Source organism: Arachis ipaensis, chromosome B06 (assembly GCF_000816755.2).
Source record: "Arachis ipaensis cultivar K30076 chromosome B06, Araip1.1, whole genome shotgun sequence".
Classification (NCBI taxonomy): Eukaryota; Viridiplantae; Streptophyta; class Magnoliopsida; order Fabales; family Fabaceae; genus Arachis; species Arachis ipaensis.
This window is the reverse complement of record NC_029790.2, coordinates 1,227,299-1,239,160: the sequence shown is the minus strand read 5'-3', so window position 1 is coordinate 1,239,160 and position 11,862 is coordinate 1,227,299. Positions and strand designations below refer to the sequence as shown.

Genomic DNA, 11,862 nt, shown 5'->3' with positions numbered 1-11,862 from the left:
AATACAAGTGATTGGTATTTTATATTTACGGTTTATTTTATTTTTGAGTACTAATTTTTTATTTTTTTAAAAAAATTTAAAGGACAAGTACTCTTTATCTTATTCCATTTTTACATCTAAAGTTTGTATTTTTTTTGTATAATTATAGATCGAGCACTACTACTCAAATATATTCTATAGTATTAAAATTTATCTATAAATATATTCTATATTTATTAAAATTTATCAATATTTTTTTTGCATTGTTTGATACGTATTATCAAAGTCTATGTTTATTAATTGATACGTATTATTAAAGTCTATGTTTATAATTTTCTAAACTATCTAAACTATTAATTATGTAGAGTATTAAATTTGACATTTATTTATAAAGAGTACTAAAATTGACATTTACTAATTTTTTAAATTATTGTAAAAAGATTAATTAATTTAATATTATTCATCTGTCATATGATTGGCATATAAAAGATGTAAAAAAATTTATATTTACCAATGGTAGAATGAAAAATCTCTACGTATATTTTGTTAATTTTTTTCTTTATTTTTAATATGTTCTATATTAAAAAATATTATTTTTAATTAATTATTAGATTCACATATAACACAATAAATATAATAAATATAGTGAGATACAATAAATATAGTAAGATACGAATTTGTTAATTGATTTTTTAAATAATCTGGCAACTTAAGATAAGAACTTTGTTAATTGATTTTGTTAATCTCTTTCTTATTTTTAAATATCTGTTTCACTTTCAATCATGCTCTTGCAACCTTATGTTCTGACAATTATAATTGGAAAATTCAACGAATCAGCAATCATATTATATCAACTAATATAATTCCTATTCCAAATCCATTGTCAAGTACATAATTAACTACACTTAGACAAATGATAAGAGCCACCCATCATCATCATCATCATCATTTTGTTTCAGGTAACATAAAACTTAACATGTCTTATGATAATTCAATTTTTGCTTAAAATCTGTATTCTACTCTTTGAAAATTCTAGAATTGAAAGCGCATGATAATGAAATTGGTACAAATAACAGACGTCATAGTAACATAATTGGTTGGTATTCTATAACAAAATTAATTAAATTAATATACACTATTTATATATTTTTGATGCTTATTATTTAACTTAAAAAAAATTACATATATAACAGAGCACTCCTTACTAAAAAATACAAAAAGTTACTAGAATTTGGTGTCCAATTTTTTTTAGACTTCGTATATCCTTACATAATTTATTTTATAAAATAAATTTAGTGGACAAAATAATAATTTTTTTAATATTTCATCTTTATCATATAGTATATAAATAATTAAAAAATTAAAATAAACAATGTATTCATAAAACTAATAATAACAAATAGAATAAAGAGAAAAAATATTAACATATCGCTTATTTTTTTGCCATGTGTATTTTTAAATTTGAGTGATTAAATATATTTTACAAAGTAATAACTATAAAATGAAAATAAATTTTTTGCTCTAAATTATTAAAAGAAGTATTGAGTACTCTTTAACTAAAACTTGGAAAAAATGAAGAGAGAAGTGAAGTTGGAGGTATGTGTTTCAAATAGTGAGAATGATGAGAGTAAAACTGTAAAGTGATGGGTGGTTGAGAGATTAACGAAGCTTAAGGAGAGCCAAAGTTGGGAAGCGCTGCATGCAAGCCACGAGTTATCGGTACGCAAATCGAACGGTTCCATTTGTGTATCATTCAATTAGTATAATCGGATCGTCTGATTATTTTTTTTTATCAGACCGTTCGATTTGTTTAACACTTTCATCCTAAGGGCATTAATCACCCTACACTCCAATAATCTTGCTATACACGAGCTATTACCTCATATAAAATTAAAAAGTTCACTTGGAAACAGAACTTTTTTTTTTATAATATTAAATTTGTATTGGTGTAATTCATCAAAATGTCAAAAAAATTATATTTAATATGGTTATGGGAATGTTTTCAACTTTTTTAATTAAAAAAAATAAAAAACATCAAAACGTCAATGACGTTTTTCTATTCTCAATTTAAAAAAAATTACTTCATTCAAAACGATTATGTCGTTTTGTAAAAAATATATATTTTTTATTTTTCAAATGAAAATGGCATTGTCCTTTTGTATTTAATAAATTTAAAAATAATTTTTATATACAAAACGTAAGTGACGTTTTGTGTCTTTTAAAAGGTAAAAAATTATTCTATACAAAAGTAAAACTCACATACATTAAAATATTGGAGCACATCACACAATTTGTTCCAATATAAAAAAAAATCAGTCCTTTTAATACTTATTTATGATTTTTATACGGATTAATAAGCATTGAAAGCGTTTCGGGGAAGCCAATGAAATGAGTGAGTAGTGAAAAAGGGAGAGGAAGGATCGTGTGTGAGAGAGAGAGTGTGTGAGGGTGAGAAGTTGAGAATGGCGACGCCTCAGAAGGAGCAGAAGCCATGGAAAGCGGAGTATGCCAAGTCAGGGAGATCATCATGCAGGACGTGTAAGGCTCCCATCGACAAGGAGCAATTCCGCCTCGGCAAGATGGTCCAATCCACCAAGTTCGACGGCATCATGGCGGTATTACTCTTCCCATTCCTCTCTTTTTTAAGTTTTTTCATTTCTTCTCATACCCTAACCCCGCTTCCCTTTTAATCCATCATCTTTCTTCCTTTGAGAAACAGTGGCAAAGGGCACTGTCTAAGGTCTAATGAGCTTTAACTTTTCTGTTCTTAACTTTCATTCCTTTGTTTCTTTAACTCTGCTTCTACTGCATTCTTTAGAAAAATGCTCTTCCTTTTTTTTTTTTGGTAAAAGAGGTTGAGTATTTAGAAATTGTGGCTTTTACTTTAGAGAACTTCCTGGAAGAAAAAAAGAAGGTATAAATTCCTTCACTTGAAAAGTTTTGTTGCTTGGTTAAGAGTGCATCCTAAGAACATTTTTGGCTATGTAAAGGCTTCAATCTTTATTTGAACTGCAAAAGCTTTGACCTTGGTTAAGAGTGCATCCTAAGAACTACTGGGATATCTTCTTAGTTTTTGTTTCTACAATCAATTCAGAAACTATTTCTAACAAGATCTTGAAATTTATAATTATCACATCATATGAGCATAAATAACATACACATTATTATTTTAATAAAATAACTTACATATCTCACCTAAACAATACTCCAACAATAAATTCAAAGAGCTGAAAAGAAAGTAGTCTTGTTATTTAAAATCTTTAGTGCATTTGAATTAACTTGGTAGTAGGTAGTAAGTAGTGAGAGTTACAACATTTGGTGTTTTGATCTGTATTCTTTTTCTATCAGATGTGGAACCATGCGGATTGCATATTGAGGAAATCCAACCAGATAAAATTGTATGAAATTTTCTACTTATTTCCATTATAAATATGGATCTGTGTGATGATTTGACATCAACAAGGATTTGCTTGTAACACTTTTCTTCTAGAGTTGATGATGTTGAAGACCTAGAGACTCTTCGCTGGGAAGATCAGCAGAAGGTCAGAAGATATGTAGAAGCTGGTGCATCAACAACAACGAAGTCAAAATCTGTCAAGGATACCGAGTGTGGTATTGAAGTTTCACAGAATGCTCGTGCTACATGCAAACATTGTAGTAAAAAGATCACCAAAGGAGAGGTTGGCTTTTAATTTTTCATTCTATGTCATAGTATTTCATATGCTGGCTGCTAGAGTGTGTATGTCATTGGGCTTATGGATTTTGTGGAGGGAAAACATATTTCATGTGTAATTGGGTCTAGAATCTTTCTCCTCGCTGACTGACTTCAATATTATTTGAGGTTCGGATATCTATCAAGCCTGATGGAGGGGGTGCTAAAGGTTTGGCTTGGCATCATGCCAAGTGTTTCATAGAATCATCACCATCAATTCAAGTGGATAAGTTGTCGGGATGGAATAATCTTCCACCTTCTGAACAATCAGCTGTCAGTGCCTTGGCAGGTATAGTCTATACCACCGTATAGGGATCATTATGTTCAAGACAGGATGTTTCTTGACATAGTGGTTGCCTCTGCTGTTTTCTTTTGTAGTTGGCTTCTCACTCGTTTTCTTTCAGGCGATAGTGGTCCAAAAGTTGAGTCCGAAGATACTAAAGAATCCATAAGACGAACCAATTCAAAAGGTGGCACAAAACGTGGGAAGGATGCTGAGGGTGGGCAGAAGTCAAAAGTTGCCAAGGTAAAGGGAGACGAGTCTGCTAGCAGCGTGGCATCAGTGAAAAATTCTAGTGATTTGGATAAGGTAAATGATCTAGAGAATAGATTGGAGGCACAGAGCAAAGAACTCTGGGCTCTAAAGGATGATCTTAAAAAGCACGTGACAACACCAGAGTTGCGTGAAATGCTAGAAGCCAATAATCAAGATTCAACTGGATCAGAACTTGATTTACGTGATCGCTGGTAATTTTCTTTTCTTGCACTTTTTGTGTTGATCTTTTAACCACCTTTTGCCTCCTTATTGCTTTTGCTTTGTGATGCTCAAGGTTCTCTATTCAATATGATATCCACCTTTTATTCTAAGTTACCAAGGATTTAACCGATAGTAGATATCAGATATAGTTATCTATTTGCTGGGTGGGTGTAAACTGTTAAATGCATTATAACTTGTCCTGAGCTCTATTATAGTTTTAATGGAAAAATTAGAATTTATTAATCTAAATAAACAACAATAATACAAGCATGTTACCACTATACTATTTTCTTTATGGAAGATATTTTTTTACATACATTTTTGTCTTTTTCCACTCCCTTTGTGATGTATTTTGGAAATGATTTACATGATCTTTTCAATCAACGTCTATTTTCGATATTATTGTGATTTTCAGTGCTGATGGAATGATGTTTGGAGCACTTGGTAGCTGCCCAACATGCTCTGGCAATCTGCACTATTCTGGAGGAATGTACCGGTGCAGTGGATACATTTCTGAGTGGAGTAAATGTTCGTACTCTACCTGTGAATCAAAACGTCTTGAAGGGAAGTGGAAAATCCCAGAGGAAACAGACAACCAGTACCTTAAAAAGGTGTGTAAGGAAAATTGATTGACACAAACCAAAACTGTCAGTTCTGACTGAAGTATTTGCATGTCATTTTCAGTGGTTCAAATCTCAAAAAGGGAAGAAACCAGTTAGGATATTGCCTGCACCGTCAGCAAGGGAAAGTCAAGCTGTTGCTTCTCAGAATCAATCTTCAAATGGTGGAAGTTTGGGAGATTTGAAAGTTGCCATGTGTGGATTTCCTAAAGAAACTATTGTATAACTTCTTTCCTTTGTCATCTGTGTTTTTGAGTCCATAAGTTGAAGTTCCCCTCTCCCTCAAAATCATTTTGAGAATCTGTCATGTCTTAGTTTTGTGGCATGTTTACAAATGATCTTATAAGAGCTGATCATGCAGGCGGAATGGAAATGCAAAATTGAAGGCTTTGGTGGGGAGCTTCATGCAAAAGTGAAGAAAGGTAGCTGCTGGATATGAAAATTCCAGAAGAATATATATCTCTTTTGTTAAGGAAGGATTTGGAGAAGCATACATTTCTATTCTTCATCTATATCATTTTGACCTATTTACTTGCAGAAACTAACTGCTTGGTTGTTAGCGGATTGCTCAATGATGAAGTTGAGATGAGGAAGGCAAGGTAGGGGTGCATTCAAATTGCGAATCTCAAATACCCATTTTTTCCTAGCTTTTTGTTCTGAGTTATTCAAACCTAACTGACTTAAGAGTTCTTCTATAGGAGGATGAAAATACCAATAGTAAGAGAGGACTATTTGGTTGATTCTATTGAGAAAAAGAAGAAGCTTCCCTTTGATATGTACAAAGTTGAAATGATTGGAGAGTCTTCTAGCATTGTCACAATTAAAGTGAAGGGGCAAAGTGCTGTCCATGAGGCTTCTGGCCTACAGGATTCTGGCCACATACTTGAGGAAAGAGAAACCATTTATAACACAACTTTGAATAAGTCTGATTTATCTACTGGTGTTAACAGGTGAGTTCATTGTATTTTTACCTTTCTTGTTCAGCTTTTAGCCTAGAGTCTGTTTCCTCGCCCTAAGCTAGGATTAGCAGCAGCTTGTTATCTGCTATTGATGTTAAAAATTGAAGCTAAAGGTATGCATCTTGATATTGTTATACTATGTTTGATGTTGAGGGAAGCGTTAAGAAAGTTGGAATAGAATTGGAAGTTACGACAGAGCTAGGTCTCTTGAACAACTAACCTTATCATACACATTTTCACCCAACATAGGTGAAATTACACTGCTTTTGCTCAATTCCTAGAGGTTTACTCACTTTTCTCTGTCAAGTTCTCTTGTATTAGATGCCTATTACAAAGATCCTTGTTATAATACTTTTCCCCCATCCCATCCCCTCACATTTTAGTAAAAAAAGATTAAAAAATCCATTATTGACACTTCCATCATCATCTTCTAACTTTTTCTTATGTAAAGCTACTATATTCTCCAAATCATTGAAGAAGACAAGGGTTCAGCATGCTATGTGTTTCGTAAATGGGGCCGAGTGGGAAATGACAAGATTGGAGGAACCAAACTGGATGAAATGTTGAAATCAGATGCAATCAAGGAATTCAAACGATTATTTTATGAGAAGACTGGAAATACTTGGGAGGCTTGGGAGCAAAAGACTATTCAGAAGCAACCTGGAAAGTTCTTCCCATTGGATATTGTACTTATTCTAACCTAACTATATAAATTTTATTTGATTTTGATCAGTTTCACCTATAAGGCAATTATTCAACTCATGGCTATTTCAAATGTCACTTTGTAGGATTATGGAGTTAACAAACAGGTTTCAAAGAAAAACAGAAATGACGAGGACAGCAAACTACCACCTGCATTAAAAGAATTGATGAAAATGCTCTTCAACGTGGAAACATACAGGTTTTGATCTAATACCACTTCGTTTTATTGGCAAATATCTTATTCAATACTAATTCTTGGGTTTTATAGAGCTGCCATGATGGAATTTGATATTAATATGTCCGAAATGCCACTTGGGAAACTGAGCAAAAGTAATATTCAAAAAGGTATCTACATGTTCATTCCTCTATCTCAATTAGCTATAGAAGTTTACTATTTTCTTTTATTGGCAGCATGAAGCAATCATGCTGTGTTAAAGTAATAAATGTTTGATTTTATGTTATTTTGGTTCTTCTTTCCAGGGTTTGAAGCATTAACAGATATACAGAATCTCCTAACTAAGAATTCTGACCCATCAGTCCGGGAAAGCTTGCTTATTGATGCCAGCAATCGGTTCTTTACTTTGATCCCATCTATTCATCCACATATTATTAGGGATGACGATGATTTTAAGTCAAAGGTGTGTATTACCTTCCGAATGATATTCCAGGTTGTATTTGATAATAAATACATGAAACATGAAGTCAGATTGATGCTTTGATTTTTGTCAGTTTTGTTCTTGCAATTGTGTGGCACAAGGATGTTGATAAAGTTATGCCTGAATATAGTTAAAAAATGATGTCATTTTTATTTTCTTGTTTTCTTAAAACTCAGTCATGATTTTTGATATATAAAGCTTAATGGATAAAATATTAATGCAAGAAATGTAAAGCCTTTTTTTGGTTAAGAAAAGAATTTTTTTTGTGTTTGAATTTGATCAGCACTTTTCTGACTCTTTTTTCCATGTGGATTGGCACATGTGAATCTTGTTATATTTTGAATAATTTTGTTGCAGGTGAAAATGTTAGAAGCTCTTCAAAACATTGAAATAGCTTCTAGATTAGTTGGATTTGATGCTAACAGTGATGACTCCATTGATGATAAGTATAAGAAGCTCCAGTGTGTCATGTCTCCTCTACCTCATGATAGTGAAGATTATCGATTGATTGAGAAGTATCTCCATACTACTCATGCTCCCACACATACGGTATGTTTCTGTGTATTTAATTTCAAGTATGAGCTCTTTCATTTCTTTTACTATATAACATCCTTATTTGTATTCCTTCTATACAGGAATGGAGTCTTGAGCTAGAAGAAGTTTTTTCCCTTGAAAGGCAAGGAGAATTTGATAAGTATGCTCCCTATAGGGAGAAACTTGGTAACAAAATGCTACTATGGCACGGTAGGTTTTGATTATTATTTGACCAGTATTGTGCTGTTTCTAATATCCAATACGACACAAGAGTAGGAAAGTTGAACAAAATGAATACAAATCAGATTTCTTAATAGAAAAAGTGAAGAGAAAACCTCTCAATCTATGAATCTTGGAATTCTGCTCCTAAACTTGATTAATCCATGGGAAGGCCCATGATATTACTACACAGGAGTTCTAAAAGCCTAAACTTCTAGGTTATAATTTCTTTAATCTCTCTGTTGAAATACCTCCAGTTTGGGTAAATTACAATCGTTTGTATGACTTATTTATTTTTTGCAATGTGCATACTACATTATGAACAGTAATATGTATAAAATTGGAGTTAAGACACCTATAACAATTTTTCTCTGTTTCAGGTTCTAGGGTGACAAATTTTGTGGGTATTCTTAGCCAAGGACTTAGAATTGCACCTCCGGAGGCCCCGGTGACTGGCTACATGGTTCGATTGATTACCCCTCATTCATACTTATCTTGTTTTTATAATTTTATGCATTTCATACGTAATTACTTATGCACTGGTGGCAAAATCTGAATATTTTGCATTGCAGTTTGGCAAAGGTATTTACTTTGCTGACTTGGTCAGCAAGAGTGCTCAGTATTGTTTCACTGAAAAGAAAAATCCTGTTGGTCTAATGCTTTTGAGTGAAGTTGCCCTTGGAAATGTCTATGAGCTCAAGAAAGCTAAGGTCAGTCTGGTTTGATTCAAGTTGTGTATATTGGCTTTTTAATGAGTTCATGCACATTAAACACTAAATTTCTGCCAAATTGATTTGCAAAAATGTTCATTTTATATTGAACGGCTCCTTCATCTATCAAACAGTACATGGATAAGCCTCCCGAAGGAAAGCACTCTACTAAAGGCCTTGGCAAGAAAGTGCCTAATGAATCAGAACATGTTAAGTGGAGGGACGATGTCACGGTTCCCTGTGGCAAGCCTGTGCCATCAAATGTCAAGACTTCTGAGCTCATGTACAATGAGTATATTGTGTATAACACTTCTCAAGTAAGTTTCATGATTGGTTGGTCTATTTTTTGCCTTACCATGTCAATGAAGTAAGTGTTTTAAGTTAGAATACTTGTTTAAATTGTATCACAATTAAATCAGGAAATTACTATCGTGACCATTATTGATTTGTAATTTTGATATATTTATGCTGATTAAATGGGACTTATAGGTATAGCTCTCTAATGATTGTCAACTTAGTAATGAAAACTAAGTATTGTTAGCCAACTTGTGGAAACTGTAAAGCACACAAATTTTCAGCACAATGATATGATGTTTGAGTTTGTGGCTGAGTATAATTATTCTCTAGCTGCTAATTTAGGTGCATTTTGATGACCATATCATAAAGCTTTTCAAGACAAACCCTAGTGCTTTTTCCGAAAAACGGTTTGATGGTTTGTAAATCACTTATGCAGTTATGCATGTGACTGAATGTGTACGATTTGTGCAGGTTAAGTTGCAATATTTGTTGAAGGTGAGGTTCCATCACAAGAGATGAAGAATTGAAGATTGTTGGAGTAAACTAGGCAGCATTTTGAGTAGGAGTTGAACATAGTTCTTCTAGAAGTCTTTAGAATTCCTGTTGGTAAAGGTCTCATTTTGGGTTTCCTGTGGAGATCTTTCTTCTTCCTTTCCGGTGTTTGTAATGGGAACTACTCAACATTTACAGCATTGGTCTCTTATGGTATTAAGTGATCTGGTAATGTCTATAACTAAACCACCATTTTAATATCAGACTTTAGCTTGTTTATCGGCGAGCTCTTACCTTTTAGAGTATAATGGCATGTTTGGTTGTGATAAGAATGAAATGGAAATTTTCATGATGAGTTTGATGTGTAAAACTAGACACAGTTTATCCATGAAAATTTCATCCCATGTTTAGAGCTCCTAACAAAACGTACCCCTGCCTTTTAAGTTTTATGTGATGCATGAGTGTGGTTGCTTGTTTAAGGGTCTTCTCGTGTGCTATGCATATATTAAGTTTACCTTAGATGAGTACCCTAAGATTAATCATTTTAATGATATGTATGCATAACTAACATCAGAGTTGTATGCCACTTGTTGAAGGGAAGGGCTTCAAAATGGTTCATATTCATATAATGTGTCTTTTGTGGTTTGAAAGAAACAAAAACCCTTGAATCCAGAGAAGAAAAAGTATGGCCGCTAGCTTAACTGATGGGGTAATGCAAAAAATTCAATAAACTAATGAAACAAGCACAAATCACAATGGTGGTTATGGGAGTTAACTGGTTTGCACAATATTTTATGTGGTCTGCATGTGATAAGGTGATGCTGTTAATTGTCTCACCATAAAATGTTGATTAATGACACTGATGGTTTGGTGTATTTAAAATTGTTGCATGCTACTTGGTGCCAATCAAATTATTGTTTCGTAGAAACAGCCACTTCTCATTGTTAAGGATGACGAACTGCAATAATGTCTTCAGTTTTATTCTGCCTGCTATATTCATATAACAGTCACCATTATATAATATGTATTTTATTGTTTTCTCTTGTTAAGGGTTGTGAGTTGTGACCTCTATTACATCACTACGTGTTACCCGCAATAACACAGATTTTCATTTGAATCTTAAACCATTTTGGTTTTTATCTCTTGGAGCATGCTCTGTAATTTTTATTTTGCAGGGAAAGGAAGTAAAGGGTTTCAAGTGTCGCTTTTTATTTTTATTATGGAGAAGGGATTGGGGTAGGACGGGATATGGAGAGCATGTGAGCTTTACCAGCTTGTAAGATCAGTTAAGAACAAATCGGACGGTCCAAAATTTCCATAAATCGGACCCTGAGTTGTTCAAATTCGTCCAAAAAAATCTTATAATAATTCCGAATTGTTTTTTCTATTACTCAAAAAAAAAATAAAACAACACAGACGGTCTGATTTACACCGTCTAAAATTCAAAATTTTCCTCCTTGCAAATCAGACCACTTATATTTTACTTTACAAACAATTCGCATGGTCCGAATTGTTAACATCAAAATTCACAAAAAGCTGCCTCACATTGTGGTGTAGCACCTGCATATCCCTTAACGGAGCACTACACACTCATATGTTTATAACCAAAAAAATCAACCTTCAAGTGTAAAGTGAATTAAGATATTCTCTTCTAAAACCTATATTTGCAAATTGCAAACAAACCTTTATATATTTGATTTTAGATTTTGATGATGACCCGTAGATATCTAAATATTAGATGAGTGTATGACATCATCTTGTACGAGTAAACGGAACTGTAGAAGATTTGAATTTCATGATTCACCAAAGCTACTTGCAGATCATATCATGTAGTAATTGTTGGTAAATCATAAGAGAGTCAGAGAAAATATGCCTTAAAAGTCAAATGAAAGCTTCTCTTCAATGAATAGGAAACTGCAACGGTTGAATGAAGTCATGAAAGCAAGCATAACCTTTACTTCTCTAGACCAAAGAAAAACGAAATTACTTAAATATCTGTTCTTCATTTATTTATTTTAAATTTTAACATACTGAGGAATCTGGTTTGCAAGCCAGAAAGAATAAGAGTGAAAGGAACATATGATATGGTGTATTATGGGTTTTACTAAATAAAATTGTTTAAATAAAAGAGAGTTTCTGTATCTTTGTACAATCTTACTCTCTATTAGGTCTTATTAAAGCTATTTGTTAAAGTTATTTATACTATAAATATTTTTTTAATAAAT

The 11,862-nt window shown here is 32.7% G+C and overlaps 1 protein-coding gene across 1 annotated transcript; it reads left to right on the top strand.

The window, feature by feature from the left end:
• LOC107645257 (poly [ADP-ribose] polymerase 1) lies at nt 2,348–9,992 on the top strand. The gene is made up of 20 exons (XM_016349247.2): nt 2,348–2,594; nt 3,328–3,377; nt 3,470–3,659; nt 3,821–3,980; nt 4,096–4,438; nt 4,864–5,059; nt 5,133–5,288; nt 5,430–5,490; nt 5,607–5,667; nt 5,767–6,018; nt 6,479–6,713; nt 6,816–6,928; nt 6,998–7,074; nt 7,210–7,367; nt 7,743–7,934; nt 8,021–8,129; nt 8,519–8,601; nt 8,711–8,848; nt 8,983–9,165; nt 9,617–9,992. Exons 1-20 carry the CDS (start codon nt 2,442–2,444, stop codon nt 9,662–9,664), a joined length of 2,958 nt encoding a protein of 985 aa, XP_016204733.1. The 5' UTR covers nt 2,348–2,441; the 3' UTR covers nt 9,665–9,992.